The 25,499-nt window shown below is 54.6% G+C and overlaps 1 protein-coding gene across 2 annotated transcripts in view; it reads right to left on the reverse strand.

Moving 5' to 3' along the window:
• The window catches only part of pigs (phosphatidylinositol glycan anchor biosynthesis, class S), a 52,937-nt gene that overhangs the window by 21,566 nt on the left and 5,872 nt on the right, over nt 1-25,499 (reverse strand). For both annotated transcript variants that reach the window (XM_085964611.1, XM_085964610.1), the window contains exons 2-7: nt 24,662-24,801; nt 19,095-19,209; nt 17,663-17,752; nt 9,568-9,894; nt 8,311-8,453; nt 5,976-6,090 (exon numbers count right to left, since the gene is read on the reverse strand). In XM_085964611.1, the coding sequence (XP_085820737.1) occupies nt 5,976-6,090; nt 8,311-8,453; nt 9,568-9,894; nt 17,663-17,752; nt 19,095-19,209; nt 24,662-24,801 (930 nt within the window). The remainder of the gene's footprint in view (nt 1-5,975; nt 6,091-8,310; nt 8,454-9,567; nt 9,895-17,662; nt 17,753-19,094; nt 19,210-24,661; nt 24,802-25,499) is intronic.

Below are 25,499 nucleotides of genomic sequence, written 5' to 3' on the forward strand. Positions count from 1 at the left end.
GAGTAGAGAGAGCAGGCAGTGCCCTGTACCAGAGTAGAGAGAGCAGGCAGTGCCCTGTACCAGAGTAGGGAGAGCAGGCAGTGCCCTGTACCAGAGTAGGGAGAGCAGGCAGTGCCCTGTACCAGAGTAGAGAGAGCAGGCAGTGCCCTGTACCAGAGTAGGGAGAGCAGGCAGTGCCCTGTACCAGAGTAGAGAGAGCAGGCAGTGCCCTGTACCGGAGTAGAGAGAGCAGGCAGTGCCCTGTACCGGAGTAGAGAGAGCAGGCAGTGCCCTGTACCGGAGTAGGGAGAGCAGGCAGTGCCCTGTACCGGAGTAGAGAGAGCAGGCAGTGCCCTGTACCGGAGTAGGGAGAGCAGGCAGTGCCCTGTACCGGAGTAGAGAGAGCAGGCAGTGCCCTGTACCGGAGTAGAGAGAGCAGGCAGTGCCCTGTACCGGAGTAGAGAGCGCAGGCAGTGCCCTGTACCAGAGTAGGGAGAGCAGGCAGTGCCCTGTACCAGAGTAGAGAGAGCAGGCAGTGCCCTGTACCAGAGTAGAGAGAGCAGGCAGTGCCCTGTACCAGAGCAGAGATAGCAGGCAGTGCCCTGTACCAGAGTAGGGAGAGCAGGCAGTGCCCTGTACCAGAGTAGAGAGAGCAGGCAGTGCCCTGTACCAGAGTAGAGAGAGCAGGCAGTGCCCTGTACCAGAGTAGAGCGAGCAGGCAGTGCCCTGTACCAGAGTAGAGAGAGCAGGCAGTGCCCTGTACCAGAGTAGGGAGAGCAGGCAGTGCCCTGTACCGGAGTAGGGAGAGCAGGCAGTGCCCTGTACCAGAGTAGAGAGAGCAGGCAGTGCCCTGTACCGGAGTAGGGAGAGCAGGCAGTGCCCTGTACCAGAGTAGAGAGAGCAGGCAGTGCCCTGTACCGGAGTAGAGAGAGCAGGCAGTGCCCTGTACCGGAGTAGAGAGAGCAGGCAGTGCCCTGTACCAGAGTAGGGAGAGCAGGCAGTGCCCTGTACCGGAGTAGGGAGAGCAGGCAGTGCCCTGTACCAGAGTAGGGAGAGCAGGCAGTGCCCTGTACCGGAGAAGGGAGAGCAGGCAGTGCCCTGTACCAGAGTAGGGAGAGCAGGCAGTGCCCAGTACCAGAGTAGGGAGAGCAGGCAGTGCCCTGTACCAGAGTAGGGAGAGCAGGCAGTGCCCTGTACCAGAGTAGAGAGAGCAGGCAGTGCCCAGTACCAGAGTAGAGAGAGCAAGCAGTGCCCTGTACCAGAGTAGGGAGAGCAGGCAGTGCCCTGTACCAGAGTAGAGAGAGCAGGCAGTGCCCTGTACCAGAGTAGGGAGAGCAGGCAGTGCCCTGTACCAGAGTAGAGAGAGCAGGCAGTGCCCTGTACCGGAGTAGAGAGAGCAGGCAGTGCCCTGTACCAGAGTAGGGAGAGCAGGCAGTGCCCTGTACCGGAGTAGAGAGAGCAGGCAGTGCCCTGTACCGGAGTAGAGAGAGCAGGCAGTGCCCTGTACCAGAGTAGGGAGAGCAGGCAGTGCCCTGTACCGGAGTAGAGAGAGCAGGAGGTGCCCTGTACCAGAGTAGGGAGAGCAGGCAGTGCCCTGTACCAGAGTAGGGAGAGCAGGCAGTGCCCTGTACCAGAGTAGGGAGAGCAGGCAGTGCCCTGTACCGGAGTAGAGAGAGCAGGCAGTGCCCTGTACCAGAGTAGAGAGAGCAGGCAGTGCCCTGTACCAGAGTAGAGAGTGCAGGCAGTGCCCTGTACCGGAGTAGGGAGAGCAGGCAGTGCCCTGTACCAGAGTAGAGAGAGCAGGCAGTGCCCTGTACTGGAGTAGAGAGAGCAGGCAGTGCCCTGTACCAGAGCAGAGAGTGCAGGCAGTGCCCTGTACCAGAGTAGAGAGAGCAGGCAGTGCCCTGTACCGGAGTAGAGAGAGCAGGCAGTGTCCTGTACCGGAGTAGGGAGAGCAGGCAGTGCCCTGTACCAGAGTAGGGAGAGCAGGCAGTGCCCTGTACCAGAGTAGAGAGAGCAGGCAGTGCCCTGTACCAGAGTAGGGAGAGCAGGCAGTGCCCTGTACCGGAGTAGAGAGAGCAGGCAGTGCCCTGTACCAGAGTAGAGAGAGCAGGCAGTGCCCTGTACCAGAGTAGGGAGAGCAGGCAGTGCCCTGTACCGGAGTAGAGAGAGCAGGCAGTGCCCTGTACCAGAGTAGGGAGAGCAGGCAGTGCCCTGTACCGGAGCAGAGAGAGCAGGCAGTGCCCTGTACCGGAGTAGAGAGAGCAGGCAGTGCCCTGTACCGGAGTAGAGAGAGCAGGCAGTGCCCTGTACCGGAGTAGGGAGAGCAGGCAGTGCCCTGTACCAGAGTAGAGAGAGCAGGCAGTGCCCTGTACCAGAGTAGGGAGAGCAGGCAGTGCCCTGTACCGGAGTAGGGAGAGCAGGCAGTGCCCTGTACCAGAGCAGGGAGAGTAGGCAGTGCCCTGTACCAGAGTAGAGAGAGCAGGCAGTGCCCTGTACCGGAGTAGGGAGAGCAGGCAGTGCCCTGTACCGGAGTAGGGAGAGCAGGCAGTGCCCTGTACCAGAGTAGAGAGAGCAGGCAGTGCCCTGTACCAGAGTAGAGAGAGCAGGCAGTGCCCTGTACCGGAGTAGAGAGAGCAGGCAGTGCCCTGTACCGGAGTAGAGAGAGCAGGCAGTGCCCTGTACCAGAGTAGGGAGAGCAGGCAGTGCCCTGTACCGGAGTAGAGAGAGCAGGCAGTGCCCTGTACCGGAGTAGAGAGAGCAGGCAGTGCCCTGTACCAGAGTAGGGAGAGCAGGCAGTGCCCTGTACCGGAGTAGGGAGAGCAGGCAGTGCCCAGTACCGGAGTAGAGCGAGCAGGCAGTGCCCTGTACCGGAGTAGAGAGAGCAGGCAGTGCCCTGTACCAGAGTAGGGAGAGCAGGCAGTGCCCTGTACCGGAGTAGAGAGAGCAGGCAGTGCCCTGTACCAGAGTAGAGCGAGCAGGCAGTGCCCTGTACCAGAGTAGGGAGAGCAGGCAGTGCCCTGTACCGGAGTAGAGAGAGCAGGCAGTGCCCTGTACCAGAGTAGAGAGAGCAGGCAGTGCCCTGTACCAGAGTAGAGCGAGCAGGCAGTGCCCTGTACCGGAGTAGGGAGAGCAGGCAGTGCCCAGTACCAGAGTAGAGAGAGCAGGCAGTGCCCTGTACCGGAGTAGAGAGAGCAGGCAGTGCCCTGTACCAGAGTAGGGAGAGCAGGCAGTGCCCTGTACCAGAGTAGAGAGAGCAGGCAGTGCCCTGTACCGGAGTAGAGAGAGCAGGCAGTGCCCTGTACCAGAGTAGGGAGAGCAGGCAGTGCCCTGTACCGGAGAAGGGAGAGCAGGCAGTGCCCTGTACCAGAGTAGAGAGAGCAGGCAGTGCCCTGTACCAGAGTAGGGAGAGCAGGCAGTGCCCTGTACCAGAGTAGAGAGAGCAGGCAGTGCCCTGTAACAGAGTAGGGAGAGCAGGCAGTGCCCTGTACCAGAGTAGAGAGAGCTGGCAGTGCCCTGTACCAGAGTAGAGAGAGCAGGCAGTGCCCTGTACCGGAGTAGAGAGAGCAGGCAGTGCCCTGTACCAGAGTAGGGAGAGCAGGCAGTGCCCTGTACCAGAGTAGAGAGAGCAGGCAGTGCCCTGTACCAGAGTAGAGAGAGCAGGCAGTGCCCTGTACCAGAGTAGAGAGAGCAGGCAGTGCCCTGTACCAGAGTAGGGAGAGCAGGCAGTGCCCTGTACCAGAGTAGAGAGAGCAGGCAGTGCCCTGTACCAGAGTAGGGAGAGCAGGCAGTGCCCTGTACCGGAGTAGAGAGAGCAGGCAGTGCCCTGTACCAGAGTAGAGAGAGCAGGCAGTGCCCTGTACCAGAGTAGGGAGAGCAGGCAGTGCCCTGTACCAGAGTAGGGAGAGCAGGCAGTGCCCTGTACCGGAGCAGAGAGAGCAGGCAGTGCCCTGTACCGGAGTAGAGAGAGCAGGCAGTGCCCTGTACCAGAGTAGGGAGAGCAGGCAGTGCCCTGTACCGGAGTAGAGAGAGCAGGCAGTGCCCTGTACCGGAGTAGGGAGAGCAGGCAGTGCCCTGTACCAGAGTAGAGAGAGCAGGCAGTGCCCTGTACCAGAGTAGAGAGAGCAGGCAGTGCCCTGTACCAGAGTAGGGAGAGCAGGCAGTGCCCTGTACCAGAGTAGAGAGAGCAGGCAGTGCCCTGTACCAGAGTAGAGAGAGCAGGCAGTGCCCTGTACCAGAGTAGGGAGAGCAGGCAGTGCCCTGTACCGGAGTAGGGAGAGCAGGCAGTGCCCTGTACCAGAGTAGAGAGAGCAGGCAGTGCCCTATGCCAGAGTAGAGAGAGCAGGCAGTGGCTTGTACCAGAGTAGGGAGAGCAGGCAGTGCCCTGTACCAGTGTAGAGAGAGCAGGCAGTGCCCTGTACCTTAGTAGAGCGAGCAGGCAGTGCCCTGTACCAGAGTAGGGAGAGCAGGCAGTGCCCTGTACCAGAGTAGGGAGAGCAGGCAGTGCCCTGTACCAGAGTAGAGAGAGCAGGCAGTGCCCTGTACCGGAGTAGAGAGAGCAGGCAGTGCCCTGTACCAGAGTAGAGAGAGCTGGCTGCGCCCTGTACCGGAGTAGAGAGAGCAGGCAGTGCCCTGTACCAGAGTAGAGAGAGCAGGCAGTGCCCTGTACCGGAGTAGAGAGAGCAGGCAGTGCCCTGTACCAGAGTAGGGAGAGCAGGCAGTGCCCTGTACCAGAGTAGAGAGAGCAGGCAGTGCCCTGTACCGGAGTAGAGAGAGCAGGCAGTGCCCTGTACCAGAGTAGGGAGAGCAGGCAGTGCCCTGTACCAGTGTAGAGAGAGCAGGCAGTGCCCTGTACCTTAGTAGAGCGAGCAGGCAGTGCCCTGTACCAGAGTAGGGAGAGCAGGCAGTGCCCTGTACCAGAGTAGGGAGAGCAGGCAGTGCCCTGTACCAGAGTAGAGAGAGCTGGCTGCGCCAAGTATAAATCTAGCAACCTAAAACCATGCCCAGTACAAGATTAGGGACTGAAGGGCTCTGGAAGGCGTGACAGTGGTAGTTTGAAGGCTGCAGTGAGAATTCTGCAGCCATAAATTCCAGTGTTCCTCTCGACTATCAATCCACCAGCACACCCCACTCTGGCACACCCCCCTCAACAATAGACACACCTGCCACAACGCTAACTACTACTGAGCCTCTGACTCAAGCACTTCGATGGTGAATTCCTCCCTAACCAGACACCTCGCCTCCACTACAACCAACCCAGCGATGCTGAAGGGAGAACCTCAGCAAGCTATTACTGGGGCTGCAGTTTGTGTTTCGGCCGTGATGCTGACGCTGTAACACGACAGCGCCCAGGCTGCCGAGGATTTGTTTCCAGACTCTCGGTGTGTGTGATGTCCCACACGCTGGGCTGCAGGAGGCTCGCGACACTCAGCGTAGACACAGCTGGCTGTCAGCTATTCTCATGGTGAGTTCCTCCACCTGGTGGTTAACCGGCAAAAACACTGCCCCTGCTTTGTGACCAGCTTGTTCAGTGAGGTTTCATCAGCACTGGGACCAGGCACAGTCATTAATTAACCCTTCAGGGACTGACCTTTGGTTTGGATAAAACCTCAGTGTTGGACTGAACTGATCTCAAACATGCTACAATATTGGCTTTTAAAATGGTTTTCAGACAATATAGAAAAATGGAAAAACAGCAATTGCTGGAAACTTGGAATAAAAACAACAAATGCTGGATATTCTCAGCAGGTAAAACAGAATCACACAGCACAGGAGGCCGTTCGGAGCTCTCCAATTAGTCCCACTCCCCTGCTCTTTCCCCATAGCCCTGCGAATCTTCCTTTTCAAGTATTTATCCAATTCCCCTTTTGAAAGTTACGACTGAAACTGCTTCCACTGCCCTTCCAGGCAGCACATTTCAATCAACATATAAAACGAGGGAAGACAGGTTCATGTAGAGAGTTAAACTCTTCAGTGGGACAGAGTGAAGTTCTTACCGAGTTTGGCTTCGACTGGATTGATCACATGGGGCAAGCTGTCCTCATGTAAAGAAAAGCTTGATGAGGTCTTGTCAAAGCGCGGTGTTACTCCCAGAACCGCGTAATACAGTATCTGTAAAGAGAGAGCCAGCGTCACTCAGAGTGACAGTCCCCTTAGCACAGAACAAACTCCAAACCCCACCAGACAGAGGCCGGAGCTAGCAGTGAATCGGTTATCAGACCTGAAGCAGAGCCGATAAACACCCAAAGTACACCCAGCTGAACATTCCGCACCAGAGTCTCTCTCCATCAGCACCCAGGTCAGAAAAGGACTCTGAGCTCTCCCCTCCTCGTGTGGAAGGAGCTGGCTTCCGCTTGACAGTCTGATCGAGGCTGAAAAATCATCGCGACAAAGTTCCAACACCGTTACGAGATACAGTCACCATCCGGACAATCTTCCTGGTCTCCCTGCAGGTTCAAGTCCTACTTGGGACTGGGTTGCAGTCCTTCCTTGGCAGGGGCACTAAGAACTCAGCACTTTCACCAAATATACTGCGATAAATATTCAAAATAAAACAGGGGCGGCCGGGTGTGCTGGTCCAAGGAGCAGGGGTGGATGCAGGAGGAAGTCCTGTTCCACAACCTGACCCATTTGAGTAGGAAGGTGGTAAGCAGAGGCTGCGCGTTGCCCAGAGACTCAAGCACATAATCCAATACTGAGGGAGCGCCGCACTGACGGAGGGGCAGTACTGAGGGAGCGCCGCACTGTCAGAGGGGCTGTACTGAGGGAGCGCCGCACTGACGGAGGGGCAGTACTGAGGGAGCGCCGCACTGTCAGAGGGGCTGTACTGAGGGAGCGCCGCTCTATCGGAGGGGCAGTACTGAGGGAACGCCGTACTGTCGGAGGAGCAGTACTGAGGGAGCGCCGCACTGACGGAGGGGTAGTACTGAGGGAACGCCGCACTGTCGGAGGGGCAGTACTGAGGGAGCGCCGCACTGACGGAGGGGCAGTACTGAGGGAGTGCCGCACTGACGGAGGGGCAGTACTGAGGGAACGCCGCACTGTCGGAGGGGCAGTACTGAGGGAGCGCCGCACTGACGGAGGGGCAGTACTGAGGGAGCGCCACTCTGTCGGAGGGGCAGTACTGAGGGAGCGCCGCTCTGTCGGAGGGGCAGTACTGAGGGAGTGCCGCACTGACGGAGGGGCAGTACTGAGGGAACGCCACACTGTCGGAGGGGCAGTACTGAGGGAGCGCCGCACTGACGGGGGGGCAGTACTGAGGGAACGCCGCACTGTCGGAGGGGCAGTACTGAGGGAGCGCCACACTGACGGAGGGGCAGTACTGAGGGAGCGCCACTCTGTTGGAGGGGCAGTACTGAGGGAGCGCCGCTCTGTCGGAGGGGCAGTACTGAGGGAGTGCCGCACTGACGGAGGGGCAGTACTGAGGGAACGCCACACTGTCGGAGGGGCAGTACTGAGGGAGCACCGCACTGACGGAGGGGCAGTACTGAGGGAACGCCGCACTGTCGGAGGGGCAGTACTGAGGGAGCGCCACACTGACGGAGGGGCAGTACTGAGGGAGTGCCGCACTGACGGAGGGGCAGTACTGAGGGAACGCCGCACTGTCGGAGGGGCAGTACTGAGGGAGCGCCGCACTGACGGAGGGGCAGTACTGAGGGAACGCCGCACTGTCGGAGGGGCAGTACTGAGGGAGCGCCGCACTGTCGGAGGGGCAGTACTGAGGGAGAGCTGCATTGTCAGAGGGGCAGTACTGAGGGAGCGCCGCACTGTCGGAGGGGCAGTACTGAGGGAGTGCCGCATTGTCGGAGGGGCAGTACTGAGGGAGTGCTGCACTGTCGGAGGGGCAGTACTGAGGGAGCGTCGCACTGTCGGAGGGCTGCACTATCGGAGGTGCCGTCTTTCTGATGAGACGTCAAACCGAGGCCCTGTCTGCCCTCTCGGGTGGATGTAAAAGATCCCATGGCACTATTTCAAAGAAGAGCAGGGGAGTTCCTCACATGACCAGGTGAATTTTTATTCCTCAATGACTAAAAACAGATTATCTGGTTATTTATTTCACTGCTGTCTGTGGGAGCTTGCTGTGCGCAGATTGCCTGCTGCGTTTCCTACACTGGAAGTGACTACACTTCATAAGTATTTCATTGGTTGTAAAGCGTTTTGAGACATTCTGAGGTTGTGAAAGGCACTATATAAATGAAAGTCTTTCTTTCCTGTTGATTTACCCCGTCTCCTCCCTTACTCCTTTCACCTTAGATGCTGTCCTGCAGCGGGGACACCTCCCTCTGACCGGCTTTCACAGTTTAAAAGGCAATCGTGTCAACTCAATCCTACCTGAGAGTCCACAGAGAAGTTGGCGACAAACGACAGCTTGTCCAGGAAGGGTTGCACGTAATTACTGACGGCTCGTTCGATATCCCAGCAAACGTCGTGGGACTTGGGATCAGGATTCAACAAGCTGAAGGTGATTTCATACCCTGCGCGGGGAGCCGGGGGAGAAAAGAACAGAAATTCAGGTGGTCCAAAGTCAACACTCACCCAGACAAACCATTGAGCATCAGCAAAGCAATCACTGATCCTGGTGATGGTTATAATTTAATCCTGCTTTATATACTAGTTATTAATGCTGGTTCATGTACTGGTTATTGAACATGTCATCACAGCCAGGCAAATATCTAGCAGATGGGAAGGGAGTAGCTCCCCAAATAAGGTGAACACACACGTGGGGGTGTTGCTATTTCCGAATGTCGCTCTACGTCCACGTTTAACATAAATACTAAAATATTTAAACTGCAAGAGATCTGCAATGCTCCCTACCATCAGCTTTGGGTTGTTGATCATGTCGTTAGAGACAGTAAGACAAAGTCACAGCGTGAGGGGTGCAGGACATATCGTGCAGAGTTCCAGTGCGCACACGGGTGATTGTTAGTGAGGGTTGCATAAACACTGCATTAAACTGAGGATTACAGCATCTGCCCCACAGAACCGAGCATTCTGCTGATCCGTAACACAAAGGATAGTGGTAGAGGCAGAGATAGCAGCCCAGACCCTTCATGATCTCTAAGAGCAGGTGCCCAATTCCTCCAGTCTTTGGTGTTCTTTGGGTTGTATTAGAAATTGGGATGGGGGTTGGTGGTGGCTGAGATAGCTGATCTCAGCCGAGGCAGCTGTAGGAGGGCTACAACTGCCCAGAGCTCCCTGGACTAGGAAGGGGAAATATCAACCTGGGCTCCTGCTCGCTACCCAGTTACCCCTGCTGCAAAGTGTGTGTGTGGATGTTGGGCGAGGAGAGGACGGGGCTCGGCTCTGATACTCCCCAGTCTAAGTGCTGGCGAAGACGTTGGGGGCAATTTTAACCTAACGCGCCCATCGATAAACGAGATCGGGGCAACACTGGTTTTACAATCAGCCTGAATTTACTCACCATTGAAATCAGTGAAGAGTAATATTGGGCAGGGTGCAAATCCAGCGCTCCACCCGATCCCATGGTTATCCCACCCCGCAAGTTAGGCCAGTGACAGTCCACACCTTCAGGATAGATGGGGAGAAAACTGGAGCAACAAATGGTGGAAAGAGGGAAGAAGTGCTTACCAAGACTGGATTTAAAAGCTGTCACGCTGTCTGTGAAGCTGTCGGTGCCAAACATTCCCGAAGGAACACGACTGGACAATGCTGCAACCACCATGTCATCGGTGAAGGACATGGTCTGCAGGATCTCCTCCGCGCTGTCGTCAATGTCCCGAAGCACGTCCTCGGCGCTGTGCGACCCAGTCACGGGAGAGCGCAGGAAGGCGGCCCGGTGCTTCCCAATGTAAACAGTCACCTCCTGCGGCAGAAGCTGGGAATCGGCAGCCACAACGTATATCACCACTGAACCTGCCGAGCTCTCGTAAACCCGCGATAGAGTGATAACCGCCCCTGAAAATACAAGACGGGGGGGTTAGACTACATTGGCAATCACTCCTTTAGAAACGAGTGGCTCAGTTGGCAAAAGGCAGTTTGAAACGGAGCCATTCAGACAAGGGAGGTGTCGGGTTCAATCTCTGCTCTGCTGCTCCGAGTCAGCAGATTCAACTGTAATTATATAGGGCCCTGGTGAGACCACACCTGGAGTATTGTGCACAGTTTTCGTCTCCTTACCTAAGGAAGGATATACTTGCCATAGAGGGAGTGCAACGAAGGTTCACCAGACTGGTTCCTGGGATGGGGGGATTGTCCTATGAGGACAGATTGAGTAGACTAGGCCTATATTCTCTAGAGTTTAGAAGAATGAGAGGTGATCTCATTGAAACATACAAAATTCTTACAGGGCTTGACAGGATAGATGCAGGGAGGATGTTTCCCCTGGCTGGGGAGTCTAGAACCAGGGGTCACAGTCTCAGAATAAGGGGTCGGCCATTTATGACTGAGATGAGGAGAAATTTCTTCACTCAAAGGATTGTAAATCTTTGGAATTCTCTGCCCCAGAGTTGAGTATATTCAAGACAGAGATTGATAGATTTTTGAATATTAAGGGAATGAAGGGATAGCTCTTTGGTGGCCGGCACAGACAAGTTGGGCCGAATGGCCTGTTTCTGTGCTGCAAATTTCTATGATTCTATGATATGGGGAAAGTGCAGGAAAGTGGAGATGAGGTAGATGATCAGCCATGATCTTATTGAATGGCGGAGCAGGCTCGAGGGGCCAAATGGCCGACTCCTGCTCCTATTTCTTATGTAGCTGGGTCAGTAGAAAGGGTAATAGAATTACCCTCAGCATCCTGAAATACTGAGAGAGAGAGAGACAGAGACAAACCAGCCAGGGTACCCATTGCGGATCATTCTCCAGTGACATCTGCTGGAAGGTGTCAGTGTCAGTGGGCTGGTCTGCGACGCCCCCACGGTCACATTGCCTGTTCTCAGCTCACGGGTGAATAATGGGCACTTGGCGAGTTACTGGAGAATTGCCGATGCCCGCAGGACCGTACCTCAGCAAAAAACAAATCCTCCAGGCAAGGAGAAAACTGGAAGGGGGGGGTGGATGATAAAACAAAAACTCATCCTGTTCAAGAACAGAGTGTCTTCCACAATCATTTCACAACTTATACACTAAATTAAACATTTGCGACCTGTCAGCTGAGCTGTCCGGGGCGGAGTATGTGATTAGTGCTGGGCAGAAGCTGGAGCACGGGTGGGCAATCTGCGACTCCCAGGTCGCAGACAGATCTTCTGGGGTTGAAGTGGGTACGGTAGTGTAAGTGGTTGTGGTAAACCACTGTTTGTATTCCTGTTTGTCCTGTTTGTATTCCACTGTGTACATGCCTGGACATGCCTCGGCTGACTCCTCCCACAGGTCCTAGTATAAAGGTGACTGCTCCCCAGCCCTTTGTATCCTGGACCGGTCGACCACTCGAGGCAGACCTCCATTCTGTTGTTAATAAAAGCCTTTAGTTACTCTTCCAACTCTCAGTCTTTTATGAGTAATTGATAGCGCATCAATTTTATTAACAACATTTTTATAATGGAGAAGATCCTCACACCAGCATGCCTGGACTTAGATCATCGGGAGGCGGACTCATCCACCAAGTTTACTCACTGGCTTAAGTGTTTCGAAAAATTCCTGACCGCCTCCGAAGCAATCAAATCGGACGAGGACAAACTGGATGTCCTGACCTCCAAAGTGAACCACCGAGTGTACTCGGTCATCCAAGACGCGACCTCGTACGCGGATACTATCAAGCTCCTCAAGGACCAGTACACGCGCCCAGTGAACGAAGTGTACGCCAGGCACCTCCTGGGGAGTCGTAAACAACAACCTGGGGAATCGACCGTGGAATACCTTCAGGCACTGTCTGTGCTTGGCCGGGCCTGTGGTTGTAAGGATGTAAAGGCCGCCGTGTACACAGAGGAACTTATCCGGGACGCTTTTGTAGCGGGCCACAGATCCAATTACACACGACAGCGACTGTTGGAGCAGAGTAACCTCGACCTCAACAAGGCCTCTGAACTCGCACTATCGTTGGATGCAGCCTACCAGGGCATGGATGCCTACTCCTCTGCACCGTGGACGCCGCGGGGAATGACAGCCTGGGACACGGTAGGACCGCCTCATAGCGCCGTGCCACCCCAGCCACACCCCAACAATGGCCCAACTACCGCAGCAGTGTCCCAAGGCCAGACAGCAGTGCCCCAAGGCCAGAAATGCTACTTCTGTGGCCAGGCAAAACACCCCAGAGCGCACTGCCCGGCGAAAAACGCGATCTGCTCGGGCTGCGGGAAGAAGGGACACTACGCTAGCGTCTGCAGGGCCAAAGCCACCCCGAACCCCAGCAGCGCCGCGTGTGGGCCATGCGGGCCGCCATTTTAGACCTCCCCGGCCGTGTGCGAATCACCGGTACAGCAGCCATTTTGGACGCCTCCAGCCACATGGGGATCATGGACGCCGCCATCTTGGATGACAGCCGGGACGCAGCAGGCCCCCGACACCGCCTCATCTGATACCCGCAGCGACACACCGACCCCTACGCTGGCATCCGTTACACTGGACCAAGCGAGACCGCACCAACTGGCCAGTTCCACAATGGACATTAAGGTAAATGGTCACGATACAATCTGCCTTTTTGACTCTGGGAGCACGGAGAGCTTCATCCACCCCGACACGGTGCGGCGTTGCTCTCTCCCAGTCCTGCCTGCGCAACAGCGGATTTCTATGGCCTCCGAGTCCCAGTCGGCGGACATCGGCGGCTACTGCGTGGTGACACTCGTAGTAGACGGGACCGTGTACGATCATTTTAAACTTCTGGTCCTGCCTGACCTCTGCGCTGCCGTCCTGCTGGGGTTAGATTTTCAGTGCCACCTTAAAAGTGTTACGATGGCGTACGGTGGACCCCTACCCCCACTCACAGTCCGCAGCCAGCAGCTTCCAAATTGCCCGCCGCGCACCAGGTGCAACCTCTCCACACTCAGACTCACCCCCCCACCACTGTTTGCTAACCTCACCCCCGACTGTAAGCCCATCGCCACAAAGAGCAGGCGATACAGTGCCGGGGACAGGGTTTTCATTAAAACCGAAGTGGAGCGGCTCCTGAAAGAAGGGATTATTGAGGGCAGCACCAGCCCCTGGCGAGCCCAGGTTGTGGTCGTTAAGACCAGCGAGAAGCAGCGCCTGGTCATCGACTACAGCCAGACAATAAATCGCTACACCCTGCTGGACGCCTACCCACTCCCCCGTATAGCTGATATGGTCAACCAGATCGCGCAGTACCGCGTCTTCTCGACCATTGACCTGAAATCAGCGTACCACCAGCTCCCCATCCGCCCTGAGGACCGCCAGTACACTGCCTTTGAGGCAAACGGCCGCCTCTATCACTTCCTTAGGGTTCCCTTTGGCGTCACCAACGGGGTCTCCATCTTCCAAAGGGAGATGGACCGGATGGTAGATCAAAATGCGTTGCAGGCCACTTTCCCATATCTGGACAATGTGACCATCTGCGGCCGTGACTTGCAGGACCATGACGCAAACCTCGAAAAATTCCTCCGCACCGCCCAACTCCTAAACCTGACATATAACAAGGAGAAGTGCATATTCCGCACAAACCGCCTCGCCATCCTTGGCTGTGTTGTGGAACACGGAGTCATCGGCCCCGACCCCGACCGGATGCGTCCCCTTATGGAACTTCCACTGCCCCACTGCCTCAAGGCCCTGAAGAGGTGCCTAGGGTTTTTCTCCTATTACGCCCAGTGGGTCCCCTACTATGCGGACAAGGCCCGTCCGCTGATCAAGTCCACCTCTTTTCCCTTGACGGCAGAGGCCCGCTTAGCCTTCCACCGTATCAAGGAGGACATTGCCAAAGCCACCATGCACGCAGTGGACGAATCCATCCCCTTCCAGGTGGAAAGCGACGCGTCCGACTTTGCCCTGGCCGCTACCCTCAATCAGGCGGGGAGACCCGTGGCCTTCTTTTCACGAACCCTCCAAGGCCCGGAGACCAGACACTCCGCTGTTGAGAAGGAGGCCCAGGCGATTGTGGAGGCTGTGCGTCATTGGAGGCACTACCTGGCCGGAAAACGATTTACCCTGCTCACTGACCAGCGTTCAGTTGCTTTTATGTTTAACAACAAGCAGAGGGGCAAAATCAAAAATGACAAGATCTTGAGGTGGAGAATCGAACTTTCCACCAACAACTACGAGATCTTGTACCGGCCCGGGAAGCTAAATGAACCCCCGGATGCGCTATCGCGTGGCACCTGCGCCAGCGCGCAGATCGATAGACTACGGGTCCTCCACAATGACCTCTGCCACCCGGGGGTCACCAGGTTCTTCCACCTCATCAAGGCCCGCAACTTGCCTTACTCTATTGAGGAGGTCAGGACCATGACCAGGAACTGCCAAGTCTGCGCTGAGTGCAAACCACACTTTTATAGACCAGACAGGGCCCACCTGATAAAAGCCACTCGCCCCTTCGAGCGCCTGAGCGTTGATTTTAAAGGGCCTCTCCCCTCCTCCGACCGCAATGTGTACTTCCTCAATATTATTGATGAGTACTCCCGTTTCCCGTTCGCCTTCCCCTGCCCGGACATGACCAGTGCCACGGTCATTAAATGTCTGAACAACCTCTTCACCCTGTTCGGCTTCCCCAGCTATATCCATAGCGACCGGGGCTCATCGTTTATGAGCGACGAACTCCGTCAGTACCTGCTAACTAGGGGTATTGCCACAAGCAGGACCACCAGTTACAACCCCCGGGGGAACGGACAGGTGGAAAGAGAAAATGCGACAGTTTGGAAGGCCGTCCTGCTAGCCTTAAAGTCTAGGGGCCTTCCAACCTCCCGCTGGCAGGATGTGCTCCCCGATGCGCTCCACTCTATTCGGTCACTGCTCTGCACTGCCACTAACGCCACCCCTCATGAGAAAATGTTTGTCTTCCCAAGGAAGTCCACATCAGGGACATCGCTACCGCCATGGCTGACGTCCCCAGGGCCGGTCCTACTGAGAAGACACGTGAGGACCCATAAAACGGACCCCCTGGTCGAGAGGGTCGACCTCCTCCACGCCAACCCCCAGTATGCTTACATCGCATACCCGGACGGGCGGGAGGACACAGTCTCCATAAGAGACCTTGCACCCTCGGGGACCACAGTAACCCACTACCCACTACCACCCCCCCCCCACGATCCGATATCCAGCCCCAGCAGACGGCAGGCCTGGGCCCCGCGACCCGCTCGACATCTACGAGGACGACACGCCTGTGCCACAGCCTACGCTGGACTCGACGCCGGAAGCTTCACTACCCCTGCCGTCGCCACGCCGATCACAGCGGCAGACAAGACCTCCGGAGAGACTCCAATACACTAACTTTTAATACACTTCACCCTGCCGGACTCAATTTTAAACAAGGGGTGAATGTGGTAAACCACTGTTTGTATTCCTGTTTGTCCTGTTTGTATTCCACTGTGTACATGCCTGGACATGCCTCGGCTGACTCCTCCCACAGGTCCTAGTATAAAGGTGACTGCTCCCCAGCCCTTTGTATCCTGGACCGGTCGACCACTCGAGGCAGACCTCCATTCTGTTGTTAATAAAAGCCTTTAGTTACTCTTCCAACTCTCAGTCTTTTATGAGTAATTGATAGCGCATCAGTGGTTATGTTACTGGACGAGCAATCCAGAGGACGAGTTCAAGTCCCACCACGGCAGTTTGTGAATTTGAATTCAGTTCAAAATAAATCTGGAAGTAAAAAGCCGGGACCAGTAAAAGTGAGCACGAAGCTGTCGGATTGTCTTAAAAACCCAACCGGTTCACTAAAGTCCTTTAGAGAAGGAAACCTGCCGTCCTTACCCGGTCTGGGCCTATATGTGACTCCAGTCCCACATCAACGTGGTTGACTCTCAACAGGCCTCTGAAGTGGTCTGGGAAGCCCCTCAGTTGTAATAAACCTCTACCAACGGTCCAAGAAGGCGGCCCACCACCACCTTTCCAGGACAAGTAGGGATGGGCAATAAATGCCGGCCTTGCCAGTGATGGCTACATCCCGAGAATGAATTATTTTTAATGAATTAGGAAGTGGAGTTACTTGAAGGCTTACACTGCTACCGACCACAGTATCAGAGACTGAAATAAAAATATGCAAAAACTTTCGATCTGAAACCAAAGCGGAAGATACACCGCAGATCCATCAGGTAAAAGGTGCATTAAGGTTTCAGGTGGAACCCTTTGTCAGTCCCTCCCCGAACTGTTCCCTATCTTTTCTCTTTTCAGATGCTCACATACATGCAACAGAAACAAAACAACTTGCATTAGTATAGCACCTTTAACACAGTAGAGCATCCAAGGCGCTTCACAGGTGCGTCATCAGGCAACAACGAAAATCGCCACTAAGCCAAATGAGGAGATATTAGGAGGAGTGGCTAAAAGCTTGGTCAGAGGTGAGTTTTAATGAGGGTCTTCAAGGAGAGGTTTAGGGTCTAGAGCGTGGGGCCTAGGTGGCTGAAGGCATGGCCGCCAATGGTGGGGCAATGGGAATGGGGATGCAAAGAGCTAGAGTCAGGGGACTGGAGGGTTTGGGAGTTTGTAGAGCTGTCGAGGTTACAGTGATAGGGAGGGCTGAGGCCAGGAAGGAATTTTAACAACAACTTGCATTTATAGAGCCCCTTTAACATGGTAAAAAGTCCCAAGGTGCTTCACAGGATGAGAATTTTAAATCTGAGGCTGTGGGGACTGGAAGCCAATGTAGGTCAGCGTGGAGAGGGGTGATGGGCGAGCAGGACTTGGCGAGAGATAGAATACAGGCAGCAGAGTTTTGGATGAAGTTTATGGAGGGTGGAGGATAAGAGGTTGGCCAGGAGAACATTGGAATAGTGCAGTCTGGAGGTGCAAAGGCGTGGATGAAAGTTTCAGCAGCAGATGGGCTGAGATAGGGTGGAGAAGGGCGATGCGATGGCGGTGGAAGTAGACGGTCTTGTGACACGAGAGGATATTTTATTTTGATCTGCCACATTATTCTGTCCTATAAGAGGAACACGTCCGGGGATAATTGCTGCATCGTGTTCAGGCAGGTGGGAAGTTTCACTGGGGCGATGCACTTGTCACACTGGTGCCCAAACATAAGAAATAGGAGCAGGAGGCGGCCATTCGGCCCCTCCAGCCTGCTCCGCCATTCAATAAGATCATGGCTGATCTGATCTTGGCCTCAACTCCACTTTCCTGCCTTTTCCCCATAACCCTTGACTCCCCTGTAACTCAAATATCTGTCTATCTCCACCTTGAATATATTCACTGACTCAGCCTCCACAGCTCTCTAAGGCAAGCTCTGGGAGGTTAGAAGCTTGCTGTGGAGCAGAACGACAACTATCAAGGCAGGCCCCGAAAGTGGGGCCTGACACTGTTTCTCAGGTTTTATGATGGGCCCCACAGGATAGTGGACAGAGTTGTTAAAGTCCCTGCTCAATCAATGGATCCCATGCCATCAGCTCTCAGTCTCGGTGGGAGGGGGTTGCTCACAGAGGGTGCAGCCATCACCCCACACCAATCCCAAAGGTCTCCCAGTGACTGGTTGGAGCTGGCCATTCAGAGTAGTAACTCAGACCTTTGGTGTCCAACTCCTTTCAGTATCCACATAAACAAGAGCGGCCTCCTGCCTTCTAGATAAACGAAACACACAGAGATGGAAGTAAAATCAGCATAAAGATGTGCGGCAGAAATTCTATACCTTCCACATTTTCACCCGTTAAGGCATCTTGTTCTATCCCGGTAGCAGCTCTGTACGTCTTCTCATACCTGTACTTGAACCCCGTTTTATCTGTGATAGAGACAGAACAGGGATTAAAATTTACAAAGCAACACAATGTGAAACGTAATTTGTACAAGAAGCAAACGCGACTAGATAGTGATTCAGACACACAATTCCCAATCCCGGTTATACCGGGAGTTCAGTGCCCCACATGGAGCTCTGTACTCTGAAACATTTGGGAGGACAGTTAAAGGGGATTACAAGTGTTACAGAGCAGCTTTTATGTACAGTTATGTTATGTGTGTCTTCTCCCTGCAATTCCTGAAGGCACCAACTCTCAGTGAAAAGAAAAAAAGACAGACTTGCATTTCTACGGCACCTTTCATCACCAACCGGACGTCCCAAAGCAATTTACAGCCAATTAAGTACTTTTTTTTGGAGTGTAGTCACTGTTGTAATGTAGGAAACGCATGAAGAACGGGCGCTTGGGTGTGGTAACCAGTGGAACTGCACCCCAGCGAGAGTCGGCCACAGAGGGAGAGGAAAGGAAGGACAACAAGAGGGAACAAAGTACTTTTAGTCTTACTGGAAAGAAAGACTTGCATTTCTATAGCGCCTTTCACCACCTCCAGACCTCCCAAAGCTCTTCACAGCCAATTAAATACTTGTCTGGAGTGTAGTCACTGTTGTAATGTAGGAAACGCAGCAGCCAATTGCGCACAGCAAGCTCCCACAAATAGCAATGTGATAATGACCAGATAATGTGTTTTTTTGTGATGTTAATTGAGGGATAAATATTGGCCCCAGGACACCAGGGAGAACTCCCCAGCTCTTCTTCGAAATAGTCCCCTGGGATCTTTTACATCCACCTGAGAGAGCAGATGGAGCCTCGGTTTAACGACTCATCCGAAAGACAGCGGCTCCGACAGTGCAGCGCTCCCTCAGCACTGGGACTTGAACCCATCACCTTCTGACTCAGAGGCGAGAGTGCTGCCCACTGAGCCACGGCTGACACAGTTGCCGGCCAGTCTCAGCTGTGAGCTGAGTGTCAGCAGGGGTATCATGGCCGAGTCTGCTCCTGTTGTCACCCAAAGAGCAGACACCTGCCCTTCTCCCCAGCTGGGGGTCACTGGATGGAGATCAGGAGCAGGAACCCTGGCCCATGGCACTGAGGCCAACTGCTGTGCTGTGACTGTCATCTGACTCAGCACAAAACAGAGGATCAAAAGTGGCACAGTCCTGGTTCGCACGGCCCACTATTGCGTGGGGGAAGATGGGTCAGTGATGGTGGGGACAAAGTTTATTTTTTTGTTCAAACATTAGCACTATTGTGACCAACACAGAAACTGAGAAACCCGGTACTTCATGAAGTCCTGCAGCAACTTTCAGTTTTCTGCTGCTATTTACTCACCGTCCAGCTGATTCACCTTCTGGCTAAACTGGGTCTGCGGCAGCAGCCTTTTCTGCTGTTCTGCTGTCAGCGTGCCTCTCGCGAAGACCACCTCCACTGGCACACTTATGTCAAGCTGCAAGAGGGATCACAACACACCGTGAATCACGTTCATGTGTACAACTTCCAAGATTCTCAGCCAGTGGCTCAGTTGGTAGCACCCTCGCCAGAAGGTTGTGGGTTCAAGTCCCACTCCAGAGACTTGAGCACAAAAATCCAGGCTGACACTCCCAGTGCAGTACTGAGGGAGTGCTGCACTATCTGAGGTGCCATCTTTCGGATGAGACATTAAACTGAGGCCCCGTCTCAGTTGCATGTAAAAGATCCCATGCAACTATTTCGAAGAAGAGCAGGGGGTGGTTCTCCCTGGTGTCCTGGACAGTACTTTTCCCTCAATCAACATTATTAAAAACAGATTATCTGCTCATTATCACATTGCTGTGTGTAAATTGTCTGCCACGTTTCCTACACTTCAAAAAGTACTTCATTGGCTGCAAAGCGCTTTGGGATGTCCGGTGGTTGTGAAAGGCGCTATACAAATGCAAGTCATTCTTTCTTTCTAACATTTAAGTTGACAGCCTGCGGGTGAAAGGACGATCTCCCATTAAGTAGCGTTTTTTACTACTGCAGGACATTTCAAAGTTCTTTACAGCCAATGAAGTATTGTTGAAGTGTAGTCACTATTGTAATGTAGGAATCGCAGCAGTCAATTTGAGCACAGCAAGATCCCACAAATAGCAATCGGATAAATTACCAGATAAACATTGGATAGGACACCTGGGAGAACTCATAAGAACATAAGAAATAGGAGCAGGAGTCGGCCACTTGGCCCCTCGAGCCCGCTCCGCCACACGGCCCCTCGAGCCCGCTCCGCCACACGGCCCCTCGAGCCCGCTCCGCCACACGGCCCCTCGAGCCCGCTCCGCCACACGGCCCCTCGAGCCCGCTCCGCCACACGGCCCCTCGAGCCCGTTCCGCCACACAGCCCCTCGAGCCCGCTCCACCACACGGCCCCTCGAGCCCGCTCCACCACACGGCCCCTCGAGCCTGCTCCGCCATTCAATAAAATCATGGCCGATCTTGGGCTCAAAGCCACTTCCCCGTCCGCTCCCCATAACCCTTCACTCCCTTATCTTGCAACAATCTGTCTATCTCCACCTTAAATGTATTTAATGACCCAGCCTCCACAGCTCTCTGGGGCAGAGAATTCCACAGATTTACGACCCACTGAGAGAAGAAATTCCTCCTCATCTCAGTTCTAAGTGGGCGACCCTTTATTCTGAAACTATGCCCCCCAGTTCTAGATTTCCCCACGAGAGGAAACATCCTCTCTGCATCTACCTTGTCGAGCCCCCTCAGTATCTTATATGTTTCAATAAGATCACCTCTCATTCTTCTAAATTCCAATGAGTATAGGCCCAACCTGCTCAACCTTTCCTCGTTTCTGGAATTAACCTAGTGAATCATCTCTGAACTGCCTCCAATGCAAGTATATTCTTCCTTAAATAAGGAGACCAAAACTGTACGCAGTACTCAAGGTGTGGTCTCACCAATACCCTGTACAGTTGTAGCAGGACTTCCCTGCTTTTATACTCCAACTCCCTTGCAATAAAGGCCAACATTCCATTTGCCTTTTTGATTACTTGCTGTACCTGCATGCTAACTTTTTGTGTTTCATGCACAAGGACCCCCAGGTCCCTCTGAACTGTAGCATTTTGTAATTTCTCTCCATTTAAATAATAATTTGCTTTTTTATTTTTCCTGCCAAAGTGGATAACCTCGCACTTTCCCACATTATACTCCATCTGCCAAATGTTTGCCCACTCACTTAGCCTGTCTATATCCCTTTGCAGATTCTTTGAGTCCTCTGCACAACTTGCTTTCCCACCCATCTTTGTATTATCCGCAAACTTGGCTACATTACACTCGGTCCCTTCATGCAAGTCATTAATGTAGATTGTAAATAGTTGAGGCCCCAGCACCGATCCCTGTGGCACCCAACTAGTTACCGTTTGCCAACCGGAAAATGACCCATTTATCCCGACTCTCTGCTTTCTGTTAGTTAGCCAATTCTCTATCCATGCTAATATATTACCCCCAACTCCATGAGCTCTTATCTTATGCAGCAACCTTTTATGTGGTACCTTATCGAATGCCTTCTGGAAATCCAAATACACGACATTTACTGGTTCCCCTTTATCCACCCTGCTCGTTACATCCTCAAAGAACTCCAGCAAATTTGTTAAACATGATTTCCCTTTCATAAAACCATGCTGACTCTGCTTGACTGCATTATGATTTTCCAAATGCCCTGCTACCACTTCCTTAATGAATGACTCCAGCATTTTACCAACGACAGATGTTAGGCTAACTGGTCTATAGTTTCCTGCTTTCTGTCTCCCTCCTTTCTTAAATAGGGGTATTACATTTGCGGTTTTCCAATACGTTGGGACCTCTCCAGAGTCCAGGGAATTTTGGTATATTGCAACCAATGCATCCACTATCTCTGCAGCCAGTTCTTTTAAGATCCTGGGATGCAGGCCATCTGGTCCAGGAGACTTGTTGTCTTTTAGTCCCATTATTTTACCAAGTACTTTTTCTTTAGTGATAGTGATTGTCTTTAGATCCCCCCTCCCTGTGGCCCCTTGATTATCCATTATTGGGATGTTGTTAGTATCTTCTACCGTGAAGACAGATACAAAATATTTATTCAGAGTCTCTGCCATTTCCCCGTTCCCCATTATTAATTTCCCATTCTCATCCCCTGCTCTTCTTCGAATGGTACCATAGGATCGTTTACATCCACCTGAACAAGTAGAAATGGGGCCTTGGTTTACCATCTTATCTGAAAGACGGCACCTCCGACAGTGCGGCGCTCCCTCAGTATTGTTCCTCCGTCAGTGCGGCGCTCCCTCAGTATTGCCCCTCCGTCAGTGCGGCGTTCCCTCAGTACTGCTCCTCCGACAATGCGGCGCTCCTTCAGTACTGCCCCTCCGACAGTGCAGCGCTCCCTCAGTACTGCTTTTCGGAAAGTGCAGCGCTCCCTTAGCACTGCCCCTCCGACAGTGCGGCGCTCCCTCAGTACTGCTCCTCCGACAGTGCGGCACTCCCTCAGTACTGCCCCTCCGACAGTGCGGCGCTCCCTCAATAATGTCCCTCCAGAGATGAGGGGGTTGAATTATGGGAAAGGTTGAGCAGGCTGGGACTATACTCATTGGAATTTAGAAGAATGAGAGGTGATCTTATTGAAACATATAAGATATGAGGGGGCTCGACAAGGTAGATGCAGAGAGGATGTTTCCCCTCGTGGGGAAATCTGGAATGCGGGGGCACAGTTTTAGAATAAAGGGTCACCCATTTAGAACTGAGATGAGGAGGAATTTCTACTCTCAGAGGGTCGTAAATATGTGGAGTTCTCTGCCCCAGATAGCTGTGGAGGCTGGGTCATTAAATGCATTTAACTTGGAGATAGACAGATTTTTGCAAGATAAGGGAGTGAAGGGTACGGGGAGCAGGCAGGGAAGTGACTTTGAGCCCAAGATCAGCCATGATCTTATTGAATGGCGGAGCAGGCTCGAAGGGCCAAGTGGCCTAGTCCTGCTCCTATTTCTTATGTTCTTACGACAGTGCAGCGCTCCCTCAGTACTGCCCCTCCGACAGTGCAGCGCTCCCTCAGTACTGCCCCTCCAACAGTGCGGCACTCCCTCAGTACTGGCCTTCCAAAAGTGCAGCGCTCCTTTAACACTGCCCCTCCGACAGTGCGGCCTCAGTACTGCCCCTCCGACAGTGCGGCCTCAGTACTGCCCCTCCGACAGTGCGGCACTCCCTCAGTACTGCCCTTCCGAAAGTGCAGCGCTCCTTTAGCACTGCCCCTCCGACCCAGGTCGCAGAGGTCGAGGAATTCTCTCGTCTACCGCACACACTCAGTTCCATAAACTAAAACTCCTCTCAATGGTGGGAAATCCGGTTTCATTTGCCCACCTAAGGTGACAGCAGGGACAATAGGTCTAAAGTGGTGTTGTAATCAATTCTGGCCACAGTGCCAGTGACATCCTCCACTCCAGTTCAAACTCTCTCCATTCATCCTGATGGCTGCCTCCCATTCATAACCCAGATGCCACTCTGGCAGGCCTGCCCTGAGGTAAGCGGAATCGCAGGAGGCATAGCTCTCCCTCCATTCTGTGTTTCACCCGATAGTCAGGAGGTCAGTGCCTGTGCACAAAAGACCTCGCTATCAATTCACGGCACAGTGCATGGGGGCACATCCCCTGCCCCACACGTGGGGGCACATCCCCTGCCCCGCACGGGGGCACATCCCCTGCCCCGTACAGGGGCACACATCCCCTGCCCCACATGGGGGCACATCCCCTGCCCCGTGCAAAGGGGCCATCCCCTGCCTTGCACGGGGGCATATCCCCTGCCCCGCACATCCGCTGCCCCGCACGGGGACGCACATCCCCTGCCCCGCACGGGGACGCACATCCCCTGCCCCGCACGGAGGCGCACATCCCCTGCCCCGCACGGGGACGCACATCCCCTGCCCCGCACGGGGACACACATCCCCTGCCCCGCACGGGGACACACATCCCCTGCCCCGCACGGGGACGCACATCCCCTGCCCCGCACGGGGACGCACATCCCCTGCCCCGCACGGGGACGCACATCCCCTGCCCCGCACGGGGACGCACATCCCCTGCCCCGCACGGGGACACACATCCCCTGCCCCGCACGGGGACACACATCCCCTGCCCCGCACGGGGACACACATCCCCTGCCCCGCACGGGGACACACATCCCCTGCCCCGCACGGGGACACACATCCCCTGCCCCGCACGGGGACACACATCCCCTGCCCCGCACGGGGACACACATCCCCTGCCCCGCACGGGGACACACATCCCCTGCCCCGCACGGGGACACACATCCCCTGCCCCGCACGGGGACACACATCCCCTGCCCCGCACGGGGACACACATCCCCTGCCCCGCACGGGGACACACATCCCCTGCCCCGCACGGGGACACACATCCCCTGCCCCGCACGGGGACACACATCCCCTGCCCTGCGCAAAGGGCACATCCCCTGCCCCGCACGGGGGCACACATCCCCTGCCTCGCACGGAGGCGCACATCCCCTGCCTCGCACGGAGGCGCACATCCCCTGCCCCGCACGGGGGCACATCCCCTGCCCCGCACGGAGGCGCACATCCCCTGCCCCGCACGGGGGCACATCCCCTGCCCCGCAAGGTGGCACATCCCCTGCCCCTCGCACGGGGACACACATCCCCTGCCCCGCACACGGGGGCACATGCCCTGTCCCGCGCATGGGGGCACACATCCCCTGCCCCGCGCATGGGGGCACACATCCCCTGCCCCGCGCACGGGGGCACACATCCCCGGCTCCTCGCACGGAGGCACACATCCCCTGCCCCGCACGGTTCAGGCACTCGCCGTTAACCAGAGTGCCTCGGAGAAGAAACTGCACATTCAAAACAAACCCAACGCACTGCCATCGGAACCAACTCTTACCAAGAGAAAGTCCAGCTCGCTGATCTGGGTATAAGGCAGCGAGGCACGATACGTCTCCGTCGTCTTCCACCAGAGGGGCAGCCCGGCCAGTATCACCATCACGGTGATGCAGCTGGCAGAGTACTTTCCTCGCGACTTTTCTGAGGAAACAGAAAGATTTAGGGGCTGTTAAACTCGCCATTTGAGTCAGAAAACATCAACTACAAAGTACCAAGATTTTTTGGAGGCAGTCTTATCAAAATAAAAAACGTATTTTCTGTAAACTATTTAATATTCCCCAACACCCACCCCCTCCCCGCCTGATCCTACGGTTGTGCCAGTGACTGGGGATTTTCCCCATCCCTGTGAAGACACGTTTGGCCTTGTCTCCGCACCTGACCTTGATAACGGAACACAAAATCTCTGTCCTTCCAATGTCCCTCACTGCCATTTAAAAATTAATCTAGAATCTACGGTTGGAGCAGCACCGAACGGTAACCTGCAACTCCGCACAGTGTATCCGGTGATGTCAGCCTTGTTGTCATGAGGATCCACTGAGCAAAGGACAAATGCTACCTCATAGGATGAAAATGTGAATAAAGCCACAGAGCAGTTTTAGTAGCAGCCCAGGATCAGGGGCCCTGACCTCTCCAGCAGGGAAGGAGCTTCACAGGGTGACCAAGAAAACAGCCAACTAAAGCAAATACATTGGCTTGATTTGTTCTTGCTATCCATTTCCAGTGACTAATATATTCTTTTGGGACCCTTGCTGGGTGGGGTTGCTCAGGTTCACAGGGAGCTGGATTATCAATAGTCAGTGACACAGGGCGCTGGGGGAGAGGGGTTACTGAGTGCGTGC

This window comes from Somniosus microcephalus, chromosome 22, assembly GCF_052327205.1.
Source record: "Somniosus microcephalus isolate GS21.2 chromosome 22, FLI_Smic_1.0, whole genome shotgun sequence".
Taxonomy (NCBI): domain Eukaryota; kingdom Metazoa; phylum Chordata; class Chondrichthyes; order Squaliformes; family Somniosidae; genus Somniosus; species Somniosus microcephalus.